Source organism: Canis aureus, chromosome 15 (assembly GCF_053574225.1).
Source record: "Canis aureus isolate CA01 chromosome 15, VMU_Caureus_v.1.0, whole genome shotgun sequence".
NCBI lineage: Eukaryota > Metazoa > Chordata > Mammalia > Carnivora > Canidae > Canis > Canis aureus.
Genome location: NC_135625.1, coordinates 68,267,992 through 68,290,863, shown reverse-complemented (window position 1 = coordinate 68,290,863; position 22,872 = coordinate 68,267,992). Strand labels below are relative to the sequence as shown.

Here is a 22,872-nt window from a genome sequence, read left to right as displayed (position 1 = left end):
GGGGACGGCAGGGCAGGCAGGTGCAGCGGGGGTCCCTGAGAAGAGCAGCGGGCAGGGGCCTCCCCGGCCAGCACATTGCCCACAGCGCTCCTGGGCACAGCGGGACCCCAGCTGCTGGCCTGGGAGCACCAGGGGCCCCAGGGCGGGGCCCTCTGGGTCTGACTCTCGCCCACCGCCCAGAGCGCCTCCTGAAGCTGCTCCTGGAAGGGCTCCGGGAGTTCCTCCAGGACTCTCTGGCCCAGCCCTGGGCCCTGAAGGACGAGGCGGTGCTCAGACACCTTCGGGCCTCCATGACCTAGCTCTGGAGGATGCGGTGCAACCTGTCCCCCCCCAAGTGGGCTCAGGGCCCCGGCCCCTCCCGACTCGGCCTGCTGGGGGGACAGAGACAGAGACCCCGGGGCCCCCGTCCTCATCTCTGGGGCTCTCCTCTTCTGCTCCAGCCTCGGGGACCCCAGGCCAGGGCTGGGCGTGCGGGCACCCACTGCAGGGCCTGGGTACCAGTGTGGGGGGCTGAGCACAGGGTCAGGCCGGGGGGCCACGCGGGAGCCGTGAGGACCCCCAGGGCCCCCAGCAGGGGACACACAGCCTGCTGGAGACGCTGACCCCGTCGGCCTCTTTCCAGTGGGACCTGAGGAGTTCCCCACGAGGCCCCTGGGCCTAGAGCGAGTGTCCCCAGCGCCCGGGCCTCTCCTCCCTTCTCCGGCCTCTGAGACACCACCCAGGGTGGAGGAGCAGGCCTCCCCGGGCCCAGCCACCCAGCCTGAGCCACCCGGACCCCCTCCCGGCCAGGCCATCGTCCAACTTCCCCCCCAGCGATGGAACTCCCTCCCCACCCTCCCAGTGCAACAAGACGGTGCAGGCAGGCGGCCCCCGGACATGGTGGGCTTCAAGACAAAAAACGGGGTCCCCTTCCCTTCGGCACCTGCCTGGGCCACCCCAGAGGCCCTGCGACAGACCAGGCCCTGGAGCACCCTCGGGACTCCCATCACGGGGTCCCCCCAGCCCCCTAGGGACGACGCTGTCGGGCCCAGGACACCCCTCCTGCCCCGCAGCCACTGCAGCTCGTGCCCCTCGCTGGGCAGTGACGGGCACAGCCAGGGCAGAGCCCGGGCGGCACTGAGCTCCCTGCCCCGAGGCCCCGCACAGGCCCGGGTCCCTCTGCCCTCCGCATCCATGGGGTAACTCGATGCTCGTGGGCCTCGGGGGCAGAGCATGGCGGTGAGGGCGGGGGCCCAGAGGCTCTGGCCCGCTATCATCGTGCCCTGCCTTGTCTTGCTGTCCCTCCCGGAGGGCGGCACCCCCCGCACAGGACTCCAGTCCCTGACCCAGAGGGACCTCGGCTGGCCTGGCCCCGGGCTCTGTGGGGGCAGGGGCGACTCGAGCCCCCCCCAGGCCCAGCACTATGGGATCCAGCGCCCCGGGGCCCTGGCCAGGCTTGCGTTCTGGCCCCGGGCTGAGCGAGCCCTTTCACAGCTGGATGTGGCCGGTCCTGGGCCCTGGGCATGCCCCACAGATCCAGGTCGCTGACCTAGGGCAGCCCTGGGGATCCCGGGACACCCCAGGGCAGGGCAGCAGGGGCAGGCCTGTGGGCCCCACCCACACCCACACCAGGAGGCAGGCTCCTCCACGTGCTGGGGCTCCAGCAGTCAGTCACCCGGCCCCAGGGGGCCCAAGGCTGGGGTCCAGCTGCCCTGTGGGGACCCAGCGCAGGAGCCCATGGGCCGCAGGTCCACGTCAGCCCTGCTGTCCCCAGAACCGCCTCTCAATGCCCCAACCTCAGGACACGCGCCCCCACCCGGAGCCGAGTCTGCACAGGCTCCCAGGTGGGGGACTCCAGCGCCCGCACCCCTGTGGGTTTCCCGCTTTCCTCTAAGGACAGGAAGGTCTCCCAGGGGAAGGCGCGCACCCTCGGCTCTGAGGCCCTGTTTGCTGTTGCAAGTTCAATAAAGTGTTGTTGTGTGAAAATGCACGGCCGGCTTGTTTCTGCGTCTCCCAGAGCTCTGTGCACGGGGTGCGGAGACACCTCCAGAGAGGAGGAGGGGGCACCGCCCAGGCCCCAACCAGCCCCTGCAGGGGCGCCACCAGGCACACACAGCTGACATCCCCACGTGCCTTCCAGGGACGGCCAGATGCCAGGGTCAGGACCCCACAGACTACTGCGACTCAGCCTGTGCCCGCGGCCAGGACGGGCCTGGGACAGAGAGACAGCCGGGGAGCCTCAGGTCACCAGGGTCTGTGCTAAGCGCCCTGGGAGGTCTGTGCCCCCTCTGTCCAGGGGGCCTGGGCTGCCTGGGCTCTGGGGCGCTTCCTCCCCTCCCCACCCCAGGCCTGTGCACCTGGGGCACAGAGGGCCCGCGGGGCGGTCAGCGTGGCCCCGGAGGGGATGTCAGGACAGCAGGCCCTTGCAGCTCTCACACCTGGGCCACCCTCACCGGGTGGGCTCAGTGTGCACACCTGGTGCTGCTGGATCTCTCGCACCAGTGTGTGGAGGGCACCCTGCACGCCCTAGAGAGTAGGGGCTGGGTGAGCATGGGGCTCAGCCTGAAGGCCAGGCAGCACAGGGGACCAAGGGACCCCAGCCCCATCCCCACCCTGACTCCCACACACAGGCAGCCCCAGGGCTCCCCGCCATGGGCAGCCGGCTCCTCAGGAGCTCCCCCCAGGGCGGCCCCGAGGTCTGGCTCCCTGCTGGAGAGGCATCGGGGAGAAGAGAAGCAGCCGGCGCTTGGCGGGACCCACTGCCGGACGTGGGAATGTGGCCAAGCCGGACCTTCCAGCTCAGCTGACCCTCCAGCAGGACGGCACGGCACGAGGGAGCCTGGGTCGGCCAGGAGAACCCAGCTAGCCGCCCAGCGCCAGCACCAGAAATGATGGTGTTTCAACCATTTCGGCATCAGGATGACGCGGCCTGAGGATCAGATTGCGGCACGGCGACAGACACACACACCCCAAACCCAACAAACGTCGGAATCCCCCGATTGTTGTCAGACAGCAGCCGGACGGTTACAGACACGATGCTGGGGTCCCCGGTAGGACACACGGAGGACGCTCCAGACCACGGCTGCAGAGGCGCTGGAGGCCCAGGGATGTGCCTGCGGATGCCAACGGGGAGCGCGGGGCGGCGGGAAGCACCCTACAGAGGGGGGCCCCTCCTGGGAAAGGACGCCGGGTCCCCGCGAAGGCTCCGGATGCTGACATCTGTCCTCCTCTCCTTCAGCTTCTGGTTTCCCCCCTATTTTGTTCTTCCTGATTCTCCTTCGGCCTCCACCCTGCATCCGAGCCACTGACCACACGGGCTTCTTTACGACGTCGGGTCCCAAAAGGAGGCCGAGTTCTGGCTCCCGGGATTGGGAAGGACCATCGCCGAGGTTTATGCTGATCCCCCGAGCTCGTGCCTTCCCGGCTCTTCTCTCCTGCAGAACGAGGGGAGGCACGGGCCTTACAGGGAAGGAAGCCCACTCCCACTCGGGTGGGACCGTCCCTCGTGGAGGACATCATCTGGGCCCAGGAGTGCAAGCGGGGCAATCAAGAACAGGTCGCAGGTTAGACATAGTCCGCTTTGAGGTTTGTCCTGAAGCGAGCACTTACCTTCGATGTCATGCTTTATTAGTTCATCCATCTATTATTTGTTAAAGATTTTATTTTTATGTCCTCTCTACACCCAACATGGAGTTCAAACTCACAGTCCTAAGATCAAGGTCCCCCGACCAGGCTGGCAGGCACCCCAGGGCCATGTTTCTCATCTCTTTGCTGGCTCGCCTATCTCTGCACCCAACTGGGACATGGAGTCCATGACAGGGGAGCTTTAGCTACCTCCGAACCTAGAACGTTCTCGCTGTATCCCCATCCTAGAACGACCTTCACCATTGAATAGCAATTTAAATAAATCGGCAGGCAAATGACTCCTGGTCAAGGAAATGGCCAACTTGTCACGTGTGTGGGCCCCACTCCCTGGGCTCCCAGGGAAGCTATGGTTTCTTTAACATCGATCAAGGTCCCAATGACTCCACCGCACCTCCACGCGGGGGCTCAGTTTCTGCCCTGACACAGGCAGCACGTCGGCTTCAATTACTACCTATCAATCAATCAAAGTGAGCCTGGCCGCTCGGTGTGGTTCCTAAGAACATGCGACTCTTGTTCTTGGGGCGGAGAGTTCAAGCCCCATGTGGCGGTAGAGATGACAGAAAAATAAAATCTTAAAAAGAAAATCAATCAGTCGGTCTGGGGGAGACACAGCCCCGGATCCCACAGGGGCAGGGAGCCAGCTGACGGGTCTACGCACAGTATTAGAAGCAGCAGAGCACAAAGTCAGAACTTCCAGAAGTCTGCTAGAGTGGGGGACACGCCGGCCTTGACGGTGCTCGGGAGGTGAAGTGGGGGGCGGCCCCTGGAGCGACAGGGTGGGCTCAGGGTCCCCGGGGTCCCAAGGACGGTGGCACCAACGGTTCCCAGGCCCAGGAGCGGGGACCCCGGCCGAGAGCCGCGGGACTAGGGCCAGCTGTCTGCCCTGTGTGGCCACAAACTGCAAACCCCTGTGCAGTCACGGAGCCACGTCCCTGGGCCGGGCCAGCAAAGGCCAGAAGTGGGAGGAGACCCCCCCGGGCGGGAGGAGCACGGGTCTCCTCCAGGGCAGCCCCTAAAACTTGGAGGTGTGAAACTCAGTCACTTGTCCGAGATCAAAAAATAAACAGAAGCTGGGCCGAGGGCAGGGTGAACGCAGGGTCTGCAGAAGCGGCGGAGGCCCGGGGCCGGGCGCTCCTCTGCGGAGGCCCCTGCAGACTGGGGGGCGGGAAGCTCAGCCCCAGGCCCAGGGGACCCGGCGCCCCTGCCGCATCCCGCCCTCAGCGCCCAGGCTAGGGGCAGCACAGCGCTGCCCGCGGGAGGCCAGACCCCGCCTCTGACCCGCAGGTGCATCGCCCCCGAGGCAGGTGCATCACCCCCGAGGCAGGTGCGCATCTGACGTCAGCGCCGCGGCCCCGCCCCGCCCCCTCGCTGCGGCCAGGTGGACCGACCGACCGCAGAGGCCGAGGCCGCAGAGCTCCAGCTCCGCGGGGAGAGTGGGGTCGAGCTTCGTCTGTACTTTGTGCTTGCTTTATTTTCATTTCTTTTCTTGGATTCTTTTTTATTAATTGCTTGATTTTAATTTTTATGTATATACCTTATATGTGACTTATTTTTGTTTACTTTCATTGTACTTTGATTTTCTTTCTTATTTTGGAATTTAGATTCTTTTAACAAGCAGGCCAAAACACACACAGGATCTAGTGGGGTGTTTTTTTTGGGGGGGGGGGTGGTTGCTGTTGTTGTTATTGTTGTTTTTCTTGTTTTTTTTTTTTTCTTCCTTCTTTCTGGATAAAATAAGGAGATGGAGAAATTCACCTCCATAAAATAACATGAGGTAGTACTCACGGCCAGGAAGTTCATCAATACACATATATGACGTCTAACTACAGTTTAAAACAATGATTATAAAGATAGCAGCTGGGCTGAAAAAGAGCACAGAAGAAAACTAGAGAATCCCTTACTGTAGAAATAAAAGAACTAAAATCTAGTCAGGCCAACGTTAAAAATGCTATACCTGATGCAGTCCCAAGTGGAAGCCTTCAAAACAGGAAAGGTTATGGACCACAGAGGCAGACGTAGGGAACTCAGCCACTTATTAAAACAATAACATTCATATCATAGGAGACTCAGAAGATGAAGAGAGAGAAAAGGGGCAGAAGTTTTATTTGGACAAATTATGTAAACTTCTCTAACCCGAGGAAGGACACAGACACTGAAAACGAGAGCACAGGGAACTCCCACTGAATTCACGAGCAGCCGACGCCGCCAGGGCACGTGGCAGCTGAACTCACGAGGTACACAGACAAGGAAAGAGTCGTGACGGCGCGAGGCGGGGTTGCGGGGCGGGGGGGGCCCTCACCGACAAGGAGATGAATCGAGTTTCAGCAGATCTGTCCACAGACTTGGCAGCCCCGAAAGGAGGGGAAGGACATGTTCAATATGCTGAATGGGAATAGTGCGCAGCCAGGAATCCTTTCTTCAGCGAGGCTGTCGTCCAGGACGGAGGAGAGATCAGGAGTTTCCCAGACAGGCAACGAATAAAGGAGTTCAGGACCGCTGAGCCAGTCCGGCAAGGGACTCTAAGGGGGAAAGAGGGCGAAACCAACAAAGACTGGAAAGGCCCAGAGAAGGGCGCCGGAAACACCAGGGGACTAAGTGCGCGTGTTTCGACAGACACCCTGGGTGCAGGCGGGGCGAGCGCGCCCATCAGCGCCCCGACAGGGCGGGCGGCCGGCGCTCGGGCTGGGGGCTGCTGCGGCGGGCCGGTCCGGGTCGGGTCCCCGGCGGGCTCCCTGCGTGCGGCCTGCTTCCGCCTCCGCCCGGGCCTCCGCCTCTGTCCCGCGTGTGTCCCTCATGAATAAATGAATAAGACATTTTTAAAAAGTTGTAGGATATCAGAGCGCATAAGCACACGGGCGTCCTCTGCCGGTGCCGGCCGCCGCTGCAGCACCCGCCCCGGGCTGCGACCTCCGAGCCCCCGGAGCCCTCACACCCCACGGCCCCGGGAGCGCGACCCGGAGCGACCTGACCCCAGGGCGAGACCCGGACCCCGTCCCGGGGCGTGACCTGGAGCGAGACCCGCACTGAGCCCGGGACCTGCTCCTCGGGGGGGAACCTCACGGCGCGGGGCCTCCGGGGCGCGGCCGCCCCACCCCCGCCCCCGGATGTGCCCCGGAGCCCCGCCCCGGATGTGCCCCGGAGCCCCGCCCCCGGATGTGCCCCGGAGCCCCGCCCCGGATGTGCCCCGGAGCCCCGCCCCCCCGGACGTGAGCCCCCCCCCCATCCCCGCCTCCCCCGGATGTGACCCCGGTCGCCCGCCCCGCCGTGCGCTGACGCCCTCCCCGCGCGGCGCGGTGTCCGGCGGTCGGCTGCAGGGGCGTGGGGAGCGCCCACCGGCCCGGGCGGCGCGGGTCCCGCCATGAAGTTTCGGGCCAAGATCGTGGACGCGGCCTGTCTGAACCACTTCACCCGTGAGCGGCGGCGGGGAGGGCGCGGGGGCGGCGCGGGGGCGGGGGCGGGGGCCGGCGGATGCCGGGGCGCGCGGCGACGGGGAGAAGGGCGTGGGGCAGCGCGTCGGCGCGGGGCGGGGGGGTGATGGGCCCCCGGGAAGGCGGGGGAAGGCGGGGGAAGGGGGGCTGGAGGCCGGTGGGGCCCGCGGGCTGAGCCGGCGCCCAGGACGGTCGGGGAAGTTGCCTTGGGCCAGACGAGCGTGGGGGGGGCCCTGGGCTCGCCCCGGCTCGGCCTGCAGCCCTGTGGCCCAGCGTGAGAGGGAGCCCCGCGCCGCCGTCCCGTCCCCGTCCCCTCCCCCTCCCCGTCCCGCCCCCTCCCTGTCCCCGCTCCGTCCCGTCCCAGTCCCCCCCCCCCCCCCGCCCCGTCCCCGCCCCGTCCCTCCCCCTCCCCCTCCCCGTCCCGTCCCGTCCCCCTCCCCGCCCCGTCCCCGCCCCCTCCCTGTCCCCGCTCCGTCCCAGTCCCCCCCCCCCCCCCCGCCCCGTCCCCGCCCCGTCCCTCCCCCTCCCCGTCCCGTCCCGTCCCCCTCCCCGCCCCGTCCCCGCCCCGTCCCTCCCCCTCCCCGTCCCGTCCCGTTCCCCCTCCCCGCCCCGTCCCCGCCCCCTCCCTGTCCCCGCTCCGTCCCGTCCCAGTCTCCCCCCCCCCCCCCCCCCGCCCCGTCCCCGTCCCGTCCCCCTCCCCGCCCCCGTCCCTCCCCCTCCCGCCGCCTCCCTGTCCCCGCTCCGTCCCGTCCCAGTCCCCCGCCCCGTCCCTCCCCCTCCCCGTCCCGTCCCTCCCCCTCCCCGTCCCTCCCCCTCCCCGTCCCCGCTCCGTCCCGTCCCGTCCCCCTCCCCGCCCCGTCCCCTCCCCCTCCCCCTCCCCGTCCCCGCTCCGTCCCCTCCCCGACCCCGTCCCGTCCCCCTCCCCCCCCCTCCCCGGGCGCTGCACCAGGCCCCTTCGCACCAGCCTCCTGAAGCAGCTGCCCTGCGCCCTCGCTCCCCGCAGGGGTCAGTGCCATGATCGCCAAGCTGGCCAAGACCTGCACGCTGCGCATCAGCCCGGAGAAGCTGAACTTCGTGCTGTCGGACAGAGTGGCCAGCGCAGGGGTGAGCATGTGGTGTGAGCTGGAGCAGGTGAGAGGAGGCGCGGGCGGCCGGGGCACCTCCGCGGGAGCCCTGGGAAAGGCCACAGGGTCCCCTCCTCGCCTTCCCTCAGGAGAACTTCTTCAGCGAGTTCCAGATGGAGGGCATCTCTGCGGAGAACAACGCCATCTATTTAGACCTAACCGCGGAAAATTTATCTCGAGCTTTGAAAACGGCCCAGAACGCCAGAGCCTTGAAGATCAAGCTGACTAATAAGCACTTTCCCTGCCTCACGGTCTCGATAGAGCTGGTGAGTGGGGGGCAGCGCGGAGCCGGCCCCGGCCGGTTACCAGTGGCTGTGAATCCGGACTTTGCAGCAGCACACGGGAGGCTAGTTGGCTTACCAGCAGGAGGGATGTGCGCGCAGACACTTGCTTTCCACGGGAGTCAGGCCCCCTCGTGTGTAAATGGTGCTGCGCTCCTGCCGCGGGCTGGGACCCTGTCTTTCCCCGTGCCAGGGCCCTCCCCACCCCGCTTCCGACTGCGTGTTCCCATTACAGGTGTGGTCACCTCGTGCACAAATCATGCTCTCTGTCTGTTTGCACCTTGGGAGGACTTCCCCACGTCCCCTCTGACACCTTCGGGTGACCTCCTGTTCTCCATGAATGCACACCTGTCAGTGCTGCTTCCAGAAGCCTCTGTTGCCTGGCTGTCCTCGGGACACACACCTTGTAGGCTCTCTTGACCCACAGGATGGGGTTGACGTGTCTTACCATGATGTCCAGAACCCTGCGCGCCTGGCCCCCGCTGTCTTGGAGCCAAATCACCGACTCCCGCCGTCCACATGGTCCCCTGGAGCATCCTCTTCTTTCCCAGCTCCCAGACTTTGGGGGCCCTCAGGCTTCCATTTGGAATGTCTCCCTTTCTGGCTCCCTGAGACCTGCAGCCCAGTGCCCTTCCTCCTCACCTTCCCTCAATGCAGCCACCTCCCTTTTTTAAAGATTACTTATTTAGTTATTTGAGAAAACACATGTTTGCATGTGTGCACCTGAGCAGTGGGGGCGGAGGAGAGGCGGAGGGAGAGGCAGACCCCCGCCGAGCAGGGAGCCCCACTCGGGGCTCGATCCCAGGACCCCAAGATCATGGCCTGAGCTAGAGGCAGATGCTTCACCGACTGAGCCCCGGATGCCCCTGTGGGTGTTGGTTTTCTTGCTCATTGACCCACCTGTGCCCCTGGAACTTGGGGATCCTGTGTTACTTCCCACACATCTAACCTGTTACAGGATTAAGAGCCAAACAGGCCTGCACTAAATATCTGGTGAATGTGCCTTGATGAACAAATTGAGGCCGTTCCACTTAGATTTGGGTACCCATTTCCATTTATCCTTCAGTTATTCTGTCTTTTTAATTCACGCTACGAGAATATGTTTTAATTTTTCTCTTGACAGTTATCTGTGTCGAGTAGCAGTCGCGTGGTGACCCATGACATCCCCGTCAAGGTTATTCCTAGAAAGCTGTGGAAGGATTTGCAAGAACCTACCATCCCAGACTCCGATGTGAGTGATGCCAGTTGTCTTTCGCTCGTGACGTGTTCAGTGCTGTGATTCCAGTTCCCTGATTTCAGATACGGTCTTGTAGTTTATTTTATTTAAAAATCATACAGTACCTGAGAGGAAATGCTAGTCCTTTTTAAAGGATACTTCAGGAAAAGAATTGCAGTAATTGCCTTTTGTGGATTATGTAAAATACCTAAAGATAGCGCTGCACTTGGCGGAAACACCACACGCGACACACGGAGAGAGAAGTGCTTGGGTCGTAGCACTGGAGTTAGCGGGGCACAGAGGGGACAGATCTGTGGGGAGCGCTGTCCAGGACGTGTATAAGAGCGGGTCCTGCCGGGGGGCCTCCCAGAGCCCCCGAGAGTCAGGGCGGTGCCACAGAGTCCTCCGCCTCTTGCTCACAATTTCTGGAAAGGGAAGTGTTGACACAGACTGGGGAGACCGTTTACTCCTGCTGGCAGGTCCCTACAGGGACCGCACCGTCTCAGGCGCTGTTCGGAGCCCGGGCTGAGGGCTGGAGCCAGGCTCCCTCGCAGGGTTTATCCGTGTGGGGTGGGGCCAGCGTGTGGCTGTGGCCCCGCAGGGCAGAGGATGGTGCTGCATCATCCCGCCGGCCGTGCAGGGGCATCTTGGCTAAAGGGCTGCCGGCCTGGCCCCAGGCGGATGCCCACAGGGACGCCGTCGCCCAGGTGACCAGAGGCAGGAGGAGGTAGCAGGGTGGTAAAGTTGTTTTTCTTTTCATATTTTTGTGTTTTAAAGATTTTACTTATTCCTGAGAGACACAGAGAGAGAGGCAGAGACCCAGGCAGAGGGAGAAGCAGCCTCCGTGCAGGGAGCCCGACACGGGACTCGATCCCGGGACCCTGGGGTCCCGCCTTGTGCCAACGGTAGATGCTCAACCACTGAGCCACCCAGGCGTCCTTCTTTTTGTGTTTTTAAAGGAACTTTATTCAGACAACTAGAGAACGGGCCTTGAGAGCTGCTAAGCACACACGCATCGCAGACGGGTAGTGAGCCCCTGTCACTACCTGACCGTGCTCATGTTTCTAACACCTTCGATGTTCCTCGTTGGTTTTGTAGGTTAGTATTTACTTACCAGCCTTGAAGACGATGAAGAGCATCGTGGAAAAAATGAAGAACATCAGCAATCACCTTGTAAGTGGTGACTTCTTCAGAAAAGGGCATTTCACGTATCTTACAAGCATTTGGCTTGGGCCGCGTGCCCTGGGAGAAGGCCGCGCCTGCTGGAGGTATGGATGCCTTCATGCCCCGCCCTGTGGTGTCCGGGCGCCCCGGAGACCTGGCCTGGGTGCAGAGCCAGCACTTTCACAGCTGCCAGCAGAATCCTGTTCTGGGGCTTCTCTGCTGCCTCCCCTCAGGGAGAGCATCCACCGTGGCCCTCGTCCCGTGTATTTGCATCTGTGGCCTCGTGAGGATGTGTTTAGCGGTTTTGGGCCTTCTTTCCTATGTTGGACACGACGTTCCATGTTTGATCTGCTAATACGTGTTTGTTTAAGGAGTCACTGGTGCTGGCCGTGAATGGAGGGTCCTGTCCACTTAGCCCGGGACGAGGCTACCCCCAAATGTCTGCGTTTTCTTGTGGCTGCTTTCACGTGAATCCAGCTGTCAGGCTGGGAGCTTCCTCTGGGGCAACTCTGGGCACCCCCAAGAGGCTCTGAGGGGCTTCGTGAGGCACATGGGGGGACAGGCAGGGCAGTTAATCCAGGGCTCTGAGTGTTCTTTTGGTTCAGTGGAAATGACTCAGCACAGGGGCCCAGAGCCATCAGAGATGTTTTTCTCTCTCTGGAATGTTTATTTATTTCTTTTCTTTTTTTTTTTTTTATTTATTTATGATAGTCACAGAGAGAGAGAGAGGCAGAGACACAGGCAGAGGGAGAAGCAGGCTCCATGCACCGGGAGCCTGACGTGGGATTCGATCCAGGGTCTCCAGGATCGCGCCCTGGGCCAAAGGCAGGCGCCAAACCGCTGCGCCACCCAGGGATCCCTATTTATTTATTTTCTAAAATTTTTTAAAGATTTTATTTTATTTATTCATAGAGACAGAGAGAGAGAGGCAGAGACACAGGCAGAGGGAGAAGCAGGCACCACACAGAGAGCCTGACGTGGGACTCGATCCCGGGTCTCCAGGACCACGCCCCGGGCTGCAGGCGGCACTAAACCGCTGCGCCACCGGGGCTGCCCTCTCTGGAATGTTTAAAAACAGATTTCATGCCGTGGCTGCTACAGTCTGGAACTCTTGCTGGGAAGTATTCTGGAGTGGCCAGGCACACAGCTCAGTGAGCCTGACCAGAAGTCTGCGTCCGAAGGGGGAGAGAGGGAAAGGAGGGGGCTCAGCCTGCGCAGATCCCCCTCCAGGAGGTGCTGACACCCGGGCTGAGCCCCCCGTTCTTTCCCTACCTCCTGGGTACGGGGTGGGGCCCGTGCGGCTGTACTTGGGGTCCCAGGCAGGAGCGGGGAGGCCTGCAGGGAGAGCCAGCTGACGTTCTGGTTCAGGAGGTGTGGGTTGGGGTCTGGGACCAAGTCCCGATGCGCAGCCTGGTGTGCCTGCTGCCTAGCCTGGCACCGCCTGCAGTGGCCGAGGTGAGAGCCCCGTCCTGCTCCGCCTGCCCTCAGCTCAGAAGCTGCACTCGTCAGCTTTGTGGTTAAAGCAGGGGTGATGGTATCGTGACGCTGTGGCAAGGGGTGGTCCTCGGGCCACGTGGGCCTGAGGCCCCTCCTGGCCACACCGTGCAGCCCATTGGCCTCGTGCCAGGTATCCCCCGAGGTGAGCAGGATGGCACATCTTCATGGGAGCTTTGCTGCTCTGTGTGTGCAGAGAGACGCTTCCTGCTGGCTGCCCAGCGCACTGGGTCACGCTTAGAAGTGGTAGGGGACGGTCACTGGCGAAATCACAGAGAAGTAAGGGCTTTCCCAGCCCCGTGAGAAATAGAGTAACGTTGGAGCGGTTGATGTTCCCGAGGATGGTCACAGCCAGCCTTCGGTGGCCCGCGCTCAGAGGACTAGGCCTTTGTCCCTCTGTCCCTGAGTTTTGGTGGCCATTACACTCCAGACCCTGCTGGTGCCCCAGTGGGTGGGCTCGTGTGCGATCACTTCGGTTTTAGGATCAGAAGAAAGCTTAGGAGAGCCTGGCAGGCTGCTTTCCTGAATGAAATCTTGATATGAAACCACTTCAAAGGCAGTGAGAACCTGCAGGTTGTTTTATGTTATTTTGCTCAGGTTCTGTGCTGGATTCCAGGAGGATGGGCTCAGAAATGCGACAGCATGTGTCTGGGTTCACATGGAGAGTTGACAGCAAGCACTTAACGTTCGAGGGCATGTTTCCAAGATTATGCAACAGTCCGATCTTTGGAGGACTGTTTCCTATTCAATTTCAAGTCATCAGAGGCGCCTGGGACGCTCGGAGCCTGTGGGTCCTTGCCTGGCTTCTGCGCCTCTCCTGCTCACGGTCTCAGGCTTGTGAGTTCAAGCCCCACGTCGGGGGTAGAGATGACCTAGAAATAAAAATCTTAACAAACTCCAGATAAGTGCTCAGTCAAGTTCAGAGAGGTTTTTAATTTTGTTTCTAGAATGAGAAATACTTGAGTTCACAGGTATTAAGGGACAGGAATGAGGAATATCAGACTGCGCTTGCTGCGTACAGATGCGGCTGCCCGAGCCCAGAGCCTTGCGGGCCGAGTCCCCCCACCCACTCCCCGCAGGTCTCAGGTTTCCCACCAGCCTCTGGGTTTGGTGGGTAACCAAAACTGCCGACTTGCAGACAGCTCTGTGGATTCCCGAAGACCTCCGGCTTTAGAGGGGGGCAGGTGCCGACACCTGGGAGAGAGACCGCATGCCATGGGCTGGTCCGCGAGGCCGTGGGCTATACAGCGGCACACGCATCTTTCTGTGAACCTCACTGGTGGGTTTAGTCCCGTTACCCAAGCGTGCTGGTTGGTGGTGGAGGCTGCAGCTGGAAAGGAGAGCTGTCTGTGACCTTGGAAGTGGCGTAGGCTGGGAGACTGGGAGGCGGGTTCTGGGGATTGGCCGGGGCCTGTCCCTCAGTGCAGGTCACCAAGCCACTCTGCTGGCAGTGCAGACGGAAATGCCACATCTCCAGACCTTTCGAAATTTGGAAATCTCACCTCCCAACCTTGAGTCTGGTTTTTACCCTTTTTTTTGTTTAATTGTGATAAAGAACTTATTTATTTGACAGGGAGAGTACATGCACACACACGCACAAGCAGGGGGACGGGCAGGCGGAGGGAGAAGCAGCCCCCCTCCGCGCAGGGGGCCCGACACGGGGCTCGATCCCAGGACCCCGAGATCATGGCCTGAGCCGATGGCAGAGGCTTCACCCACTGAGCCCCCCGGGCACTCCTGAGCTTGGTTTTTAAAAACGGGTTATGTTCCCAGGAGATTCTCAAAGTTTTGTAGTTACGTTGCATTTGTAGTTAGAACACGGGTTTGACAGCTTAGAGAATACAGCTGTGGACAAGCTTCTCCTGATTTCCACATGCCCCTCCTGTTTGTAGCAGTTGAGGATGTCCCCGTTGTCAGCACGGAAACGCTCCCATGGGACTCTGCTCCCACATTCCCCTGTAAGTGGCGCGGGTGTTGCTTGCGCCGTACGGGGACAGCAGACCGCCTGCGGTCCCGTCGAGCCGCCTCCCAGAGGGTCGCTTGGGACAGACGACCTGGGAGTCGTGTTGCTCGGCGTTCCCGCCACCCTGGCCTGTACCGCGTGCTCTCCAGGGCGGGCGGGCTTCCGCTCTGATTGAGTCACTGCGAGGAGTGGCTTTCGCGGTGGGGACAGGCGTGGCGAGGGGCCTTCTCTGGAGCCTGCCGTGAGCCGCTCCGGCCGGCCTTCCTCTGTGCGGGCAGCGTTCCCCGCAGGCAGATGCAGGTGCATCCCCTCCCCATTTCCAGGGCTCCCGGGGACCGCTGGGCCCTCATGTGCTGCCCAGGGCTCCGTGTTGCTGCTGGGCACCATGCCATCCCGTGTCCTCCTCCGCTGTCTCTGCCGGCGACCCGGCCCCAACTCGGGCTCTGCTGTCTCCCTTCTGTTCCCGGCGGTTTGCCCTCGCGGAGCTGGACGCGGCTGCTTGGACCCTGCGTCTCCGAGCGCTCTTGCCACCGTGCTGGCTGTCTTCTCTGAAGATCTCACTTTGGGGCTTGACCACAGTCCTTTGAGGAATCCTCTAGAGCACGGGTTCTCATTTTCGGCATGAGAGTGGGACCCCAGATGGTTTTGAGGTTCAGGGCTTAGGGCTCTGTCCTGCTGTGACCACGGCACGTCACAGCACGCCGCCTCCACGGCGGCCCCTCCGCTATCCCTTCTCGCTCTTTGTCCTCCCCTCCTGGAAACCCCCCTCCCGTTCCACTCCCCTTGTGCTTCGCCCCCATGGCTTCCTGTCCGCGCGGGCACCTGCCAAGATCCTGGGGCCAGGCTGCTGCCGCCTCTCCCCGGTCTCTGCTCTGATGGGCCCTCCTGCGGGGGCCGCGGGGGCTGCGGGGTGTCGGGTGGGCCTCCCTCCCCGAGGGGGCTGCAGCTGGCGGCCGCTGTGTTGCCTGGTTTAGCAGGAGCTGATCTTCTTTCTCCCCCTTTTGTTTCCTTCTTTTTTAAGACTGTAAAATACTCCATTTGCAGATCATGGAAGCAAACCTCAGCGGAGAGTTGAACTTGAAAATAGAAACAGAACTAGTGTGTGTCACAACTCACTTCAAAGACCTTGGGAACCCTCCGCCCGGTACGTGTTCCCAGGGGTCGTGTTGTGTGTGGAACACGTGGTTTCGGGGGGCACAGCTTGCTCAGATCTCTGCGTGCAGAACGGGAGAAATGCGGCTGACGGGGTCTCAGGCTTGGGGAAGCTCAGCCGCCTTGGCCTGAGGAGCAGCGCCTGCACCTGTGGTCCCTGGGGCCCCAGGGGCCCGTATCTGCCCATTTCTGCCCTGGAATAGTGACACCGGGTAGACAGGGTTCACCTCCTGCCGCTACAGTCCCTAGTATTTATGGACTAGGTTAGCACATAACAGCTTTCTTCGCCTGACCTGATGTTTCGTCCCCTCTGTGGTGTTGGGACATCACGGGACCAGTTCAGTTGCGGCAAGTGACAGGGTGACAGGGGCGCCGGGGGTGAGGGGGCCCAGTGGTGCCTGCAGAGCTCCTGGGACACACAGAGCGGGTGCTGGAGCGGACGCCACACGGGGCCCTGGGACGTCCATTGATGATGTGGAAAACGGATAGATCCCGGGTGTGTTCTGTTCTTTCTCTAAAGTTTTAAAAGTATTTTATTTTATTTGTTTGAGCAAGAGCTGAGTCGGGGAGAGGCAGAGGGAGAAGCACGCTCCCCGCTGAGCAGGGAGCCAGATACAGGGCTCGATCCCAGGACCCTGAGGTCATGACCTGAGCCGAAGGCAGGTGCTCAACCACTGAGCCCCTGGGGCCCCCTCCAACGTTCTCAACCGTGTGATAGGACTCCCGGTGCTACAGTTAGGGTGTGTCAGTGCACGTTGCGTTAAGAGAGGTGCATCCTAGGGGGGTCCACTCTATAGCGAAGCATGTGCTGATCCAGCCATGGGAGGTCCACCTGGCGAGGCTTTGCTGACAGCCATGTGAAATGAGTGCCTTCCGTGTTACTCGTTTTCTTTATTTTAATGTGTTACAACAAGGGTGTGTGATGCTTGGCCAGAGGGGGAAGGACCGTTTCTTCCCCCTCGTTCCCAAGGAGGAGCAGTCACATGTGAGCTGTGTGGTCCCGCTCCTCAGCATGTGGCAGGGGGCTAGCAGGAACCGTTTCCTTGGACCAAAATGGGGAGAGTGGGTCATATTTCAGGTAGAGTCCCTGGGAGTTTGCACAGTGTTTTAGAGGGAAGGCCTCGGTAGCTGCTTGCTGAGCCACGACTGTGTTCACACTTTGTATTTCCAGGCTGTGCCAGCCAGTGGCAACGGGAATCGTCCGTTTAAGTCCCCACACTTCCCGGTCACCTCTCACACTGTCCGTGTCATTGTAGCCTCTGAAGACGCGTCTCAGGAGAGACCCCCCGAGCAGATGGCTGAAGTGCACATAGACATCCGGAAGCTCCTGCAGTTCCTCGCTGGACAGCAAGTGAACCCTACGAGGGCTGTGTGCAGTGAGTGTGTGTGTGTATCGTTGTCCACGTTTCAGATCCCATAATCAGAGGCAGGCCCGTGACGGTACGTGGTCTCCTCAGTGCAGACACAGCGCAGCCACAGGGACCCGGTGTTCTCAGGCAGGTGGGTGTTTGGGGTTTCCTGGATTTAGCAGCGCCTGGTGGCCTGCAGCATCGCTGGCTAGGCACGGGGCTGTGTGGGTCTGTATCCGGGGAGGCTTCCAGACAACGGGTGCTGATCGTCCAGTCTGACCTGCTGAGAGGAGCCCCTGACGTCAAGTGGGCTTGGCCCCAGCTCCCCTGCTCTGCCTCTGTTGCCTTCGTGGGTCGAACCCTGAGCGCTGCGCCTACAGTTGTCCCCTACCTGGCCGTTTGCCTCCTGTCCCGATCTTTGCCTGTGGGCCCTGGATCGCGGTCGGCCCCGTCTTCCTCAGCTTGCACCTCCCTCCTGGCTCTCAGGAGTTATTGGCTACACAGGAGGAAGGGCTTGCTCGCCCTGAGCTTTCCATGGCTCTTTCTGTCTCCTCGCCGCTCCGATCAGGGCATCTGAAAGGGAGCCACACCTTCCACAGAGGAGCCGGCAGGCTGAGCGCCCGGCCACCTGGGAGCGGCGCTCAGGACGGCCCAGGAGCGCACCTGACGGGAACAGAAAATTGTAGGTGGCTGTGCCTGCCAAGGAGGAGCAGCCCCATAGAAGGAGACACGCAGTGAAGCAGATCACGGGAGGGCAGTGAGCACGTCCACTAGATGGGGCGATGGGGCACGGCGACCGAGGGTCAGGGTTATGGTCGCAGATGCTGGAATGGCCGGATCCTGGGGTGGGTACCAGGGTCTGCGTGCGCTGCATCCCGAGAACCCTTGGCCTGGCCTGTTGTGGGTTCTAGGGCTGAGGGTGGGAGCTGCGTCTTGGTGTGGGGTCGGACCAGGCTTCAGCCAGCCCTCCCGTCTGCTGACAGGCTCTGCACAGGCTGCTGGGTGGCGCCAGTGCAAACCGGCCCTGCCCTGTGTAGAGTGGAAGCCCGGGGGGAGGGGGGCATTGCCCTTGAGTCCCCCCCTCGTGGCCCGCTCAGGACAGCGGGCCTTGTGGGTTCTACACCAGGCGGCCAGCTGAGTGGCTTGAGCCCTCAGAAAGGTGACTGGGATCCCCAGAGGTCAGTGATGAGCCAGGGATTGTGACACAGTACGACTTGGATTTCTCCTACCCTTTGCTTGATATTTCAAACCAGCTTTTCTGTCTGTGGTTTCTGGCCTGGGGTGGCGTCCTGCAGCGTCCCACTCCTCTGCCCCACACCCTGGGTCTCCGCCTGCCCCACCCACGGCCCCTGTGACTGGTCCCTCCGCAGCCTGGCACTTGGCCTGGCCTACCCTCATGGGCTCCATGGGGTCCCCTCACCTGCCCCCGCGCTCCTGCCCGTGCTGGCTGTGGCCCTGCCGTCACCACTGCCTCTCGCTAGGGCCTCTCATGGCCATTGAAGCGAGCGGGGCTCCCAAGGAATGTGCCCCTCGCCCTGTGTGCGCCACCTGACCTGGGCTTCGGTGCGACGTGCACCCCTTCTGTGCCCTGTCCTCCACTGCAGCCTGTCCCCAGGGAGGTGGGCCGCAGCGCTGGGGCTCTTGGCAGTGACAGGGTTTCTTCTCTCCTCAGACCTCGTCAGTAACAAGATTATCCACTTTGATTTGCTCCACGAGGACGTTTCCCTGCAGTACTTCATCCCAGCCCTATCATAGACCGGTCCCTGCCCGGGAGCTCGGGGCTGCGCCGTGCTGGCCGTGGGCCATGTGTAGAGCCATGCAAGTCTGTGCATTTTACTTCTTCAGAAATTTTCTGGCTAAAAGTTGGGTTAATGAAAGACAGTTGGATAAACATACTACATTTTATTCTCCCTTGTTCTCGTGTCTGTTTTGTTGTCAAGATGTGGAAAATGAGGAAAAGAGACTGTGTTTATCCAGACTTCAGGTAGGTTTAGGCTTCTACACCCCACCCTCCCCTGGCTCTGTCCTCAGAGCCTGATAACCGGCCGGGGCAGCCCTGTGGCCGCCTCAGTCACACGGGTGTCCAGCTGCAGCACGCAGAGCCCCCTGGCCCTGCTTCCCGCCCCCCCCCCGACGCTGCCCCATCCGATCCCGCTGTGGGGAGGCCGCTGTGACGCGTCTTAACTGGCATGTCAAGGCCGAGAAGTGAGGTGCGGGGTTAGGGTAAGCGGAAGAGGAATCTGCAACCTTGAGCAGTTGTCTTCCAGCCACTTGAGCGCGTTGGAGCGCGTGGTAAGACCCAGGGTCGCGAGTGCTGTTTCTGATGCTTGTCAGTGAGCGTTCGCGTGGGACGTAGCATTTGTTAAAGCAACTCTTTTTTTTTTTTTTTTAAAGATTATTTATTTATTTATTCAGAGAGAGAGAGAGAGGCAGAGACCCAGGCAGAGGGACCATGCAGGGAACCTGACGTGGGGCTCGATCCCGGGTCTCCAGGATCACACCACGGGCTGCAGGTGGCGCCAAACCGCTGAGCCACCAGGGCTGCCTGCCCTCAAGCAACTCTTTAAAGCTCATATCGTTCCAGTTTTCAAGTGTCTCTTCTCTCTTCTCTCCTTGCTGCAGTAAGACTTGGAAATCATGATGTTCAGTGAAGCAGCCTGAAGATAGTTCATAAACCTTTTTTTTGCTGTGATAGTTACCGACCTGGGAAGTTGGTCATTGCTGATTATCCAAATGATGTTTCGCACAGAGTGAGTGTACAGTACTGGTTTGTAGCACGAGGTGGTGGCGCAGTGGCTCCTGGCCGCCCCCTGTGGCCACCGCGCCTCAGCTCCTCCGGCGTGCGGCGTGTGTATTTTTGCATCCCACCTTTGGGCATCCGGTGTTGCTGGAGGGCCTGTCCCGGCTGGAGCGGCACAGACGCCTGAGATCCTTTGTCAGAGTGGATCTTGCAGTGCACCCAGGCACGCCGAGCTGGTGGCAGGGATGGCACTCGAATCCAGGCCTCTGACGCGTGATCGGTGGCCCTCTCTCCAGGCTTCGCTGTGCGTCCAGAGTAACGAATCCTACACGTTTCAGGCTCCGTGTCCACCAGTCACTTCACGAGTCTGGGAAGAGCGTCTTCATTTTAACTCTGCTGTGGTCAAGTAGCTTTGCACGCAGGTTCTAAAGTGCTGTAAACCCACAGGTGATTTCTTTCTGCGTGTAGAGTTGTGTTGATGGTTTCGGGGCTGGCCCAAGTCTCCGTGTGGGCAAGGCCACCCAGGCTGTCTCCGGGGGTCAGGACGCGGGGGTCTTTGTCTTCCGCTCGGCAGGACGCCCTGCTTCGTGCTTCCCTGGGTCTCAGAGCCTTGACTGAGGACGGCTTTCTCTCCCACGGGTGCTTAGGGAAACCAGCAAGCTGCTGTGCTGAGCAGTAACCACTGCAGTTCCGTTAGCTCAGGTTAGAAACGTGAACATAACTTGAACAGTTAACATATTTTGAGACTCGTCTGTCCCAGTGCTGAGCCCCTCAGTCACGTCCTACACCCGGGAGACTCGCTCTGCGGCTTCCGTCGTGTGGGGCTGGCCAGGTGCCGAGCGGCCTTCCAGTTCTCGGTGGATGGCAGAAGGGCAGAGCTGCGCTTGGAATCGTGGCCTTTTATGGGGGTCCCAATGGGAGATCTGAAAGGAAGCCTGAGCTCTGCTGGGTTTTTTGGCTTCTCCACGTGAACCCTGAGCTAGGATGTGGGTCAGGATGGGATACGGGAGAGACATTAACCCTGCAGCCACTGCTGGGCTCTGGTTGGGTTTTTACGTGTGGAAAAGCCTTAGAAAGGGCTGTCTGCCCTTTGACCCAATACTTTTTATTATAGGGATTTACACAGATAATTAAAGGTGTTCTGTATTGTTGTGCCAAAATCCCTGAAATATCCTAAATATGAATTCATAGGGGATCTGTTAAATAACCTATGGCTCGACAGTGTTTTCTGCTCTCAAAGTAACGTTACAGAAACAACATACTGACATGGTGCAGTGTTTATGATCATAGCTACAGGTGGTATGACCGGACTCCAGGTCTGAGAATAGCCACGTACGTGTGGGTGTCAGAAAAAGGTTGGGGGACGCCCAGGGGCTCCGTGGTGGAGCGCCTGCCCTCAGCCCAGGCCGTGACCCCGGGGTCCAGGGATCGAGTCCCACGTCGGGCTCCGCACAGGGAGCCTGCTTCTCCCTCACCTGTGTCTCTGCCTCTCTCTCTGTGTCTCTCATGAATAGATGAAATCTTTAAAAGAAAAGAAAAAGGTTGGAAAAATATGCAGCAGCACTTAAACCTGATGACTTGTGAATGTTTCATTTTGGTCTTTGTAAACTTAAGTATTTTCTAAAACTCTTCTAGTCGGTTTTGTAATGAAAAAATAAATTATTTTTTAAGGAACTGAGTAGTATGTATTATTGGAATGCAGTCCATCATCTCTGGCCGTTTGCTCACCATAGGCCTTTAGACTTTTTACCTTCACGCGTGTACTTTCTGGATAGAAAAGTAAATTCTGACTCGTCATGTTGAGGTCCGGGAGGCCACGCAGACTTGTGCATCAGGTAGCGGCACAGCGCAGAATGATTGCTTCCCGCCCTTGAAGGTGGGCGGGCCTGTGGTGGGGCCCAGGCTGCAGGGCCTCCCGTCCCCGATGAGCAGATGATGACCCCTGGGAGCATGGGGACGGGGGGCCCTGATCCCCACTGACTGAGCCCCGGTTCCAGCAGAGACCCCGGGAGGCCCGGGGAGACCCCGGCTTTGCACCCCTGTGCTGGGTGTAGCCCTGGGCTTAGCATCTCGGAGGCCACTGCTGTGGGGTCAGAGGGAGCACAGCCCTCAGGCGCTTGGCCAGCCGGGTAGGAACCAGCCCTGGGTCTGGTCCTAGGGTGCCTGCCAGCGGCCCCCCAGTTGGGCCTGCCCGTGCTTCCCGCATGCCGTGACTACAGCCCTGCGCCCCAGCACAGGTGACCAGAACACCTCTGTCCTCAGGGACTGCTTGCTGTGTGAGTCGGAGGAGCAGGATGGGCGGGGAGACTGAGGGCCGGGACGGGGCCTGGGGCGTCCCCTCCTGGGGGCAGACCTGTGAGGAGGTGGGGGGCCGTGCCCCCTGCTGACCTCCAGCCCCTGGCGGAAGAGCCCCCGGGGAGTGGCTCCCCCAGGCCTGGACGGGTCTCCAGAGGGTCACAATCCGGGTGACTTGGGGTGTTTGGTGGCTCCTCTGCCTCTAGGGACACGGGACCTCCCTGCATAGAGTCGGCAGTGGCTCTCCTTGTCCCCGGCCCGCCTCCAGCACACGTGGTGTGAGGCTGACATCACTTGATCTCGGCGGCCGCAAGTGGCAACAGCTTCCGAAGATCTTATTTCTGGATCATGGTTTATCATTTAACTACGTCATGAGTTTTGCTTGGTGTGGATTTAAGGGGGAGACCACTTGAGGCAAAAGGACAAAGGAAGAAGGCGAGAGCCGGGCGGGTGCCCCCATGGTCCTGCGCTGCTCCTGTGGGCCAGCGTGTGTTCTGGACCCGATAGACCCCACCCTTCCAAGACTGCCTTGGAACAGGATTAGGCAAAAGTACTTATGATTTCCTGCTTGTGATGTATTTTTAAGAGAAAAATCAAAGTGATCACTGGAGTCTTCAGGGCTGAATGATGACTTCTGTGATGATCTGTGTCCTGCTGGTGGGATTGCTCCCTGTAACTTTGCAGAAGGAGAGGAGAAGATTGGGGGGGGGGGGGGGATGGAGGGGGGCGGGGAAGGAGGAGGCGAAGGAAAGGATCAGGATACCAGGAGGGAGGCCCTGTGCCCAAGTGGCCAGAGCACCCCAGGTGTTTGGGATCCCTTATGGTCCCCTATGAGGGTGTTTCAATGCTCATCTGTGGACACTCAACTTCCCTGAAGCTGAGACAGTGAGTGTTGGGACGGTTGCTCCTCCAGCAGCAGGAGTAGCCGGCAGAGGGCCGTGCAGGTGTCCCATGCAGGTGTCCCGTGCTGGCCCTCCCCTGGGAGTGCAGGGCGCCTGCCCCGTGTCACTCCCCGTTACCAGGGTACCTCCCTGGCTGGAGC

The 22,872-nt window shown here is 60.8% G+C and overlaps 1 protein-coding gene across 7 annotated transcripts; it reads left to right on the top strand.

Moving 5' to 3' along the window:
• Positions 1-6,874: 6,874 nt before the first annotated feature.
• Positions 6,875-18,700, top strand: HUS1 (HUS1 checkpoint clamp component). 7 transcript variants are annotated; one of them, XM_077850351.1, is made up of 9 exons: positions 6,875-7,034; positions 8,056-8,156; positions 8,266-8,442; positions 9,581-9,688; positions 10,772-10,846; positions 15,339-15,438; positions 16,703-16,822; positions 17,364-17,477; positions 18,468-18,700. In XM_077850351.1, exons 1-9 carry the CDS (start codon positions 6,983-6,985, stop codon positions 18,548-18,550), a joined length of 930 nt encoding a protein of 309 aa, XP_077706477.1. In that variant the 5' UTR covers positions 6,875-6,982; the 3' UTR covers positions 18,551-18,700. The 7 variants fall into 7 exon arrangements, with proteins under 7 accessions (XP_077706477.1, XP_077706473.1, XP_077706476.1 ...); XM_077850347.1 differs by having other exon boundaries at positions 8,056-8,183; XM_077850350.1 differs by having other exon boundaries at positions 8,056-8,183; positions 17,364-17,549.
• Positions 18,701-22,872: the final 4,172 nt, after the last annotated feature.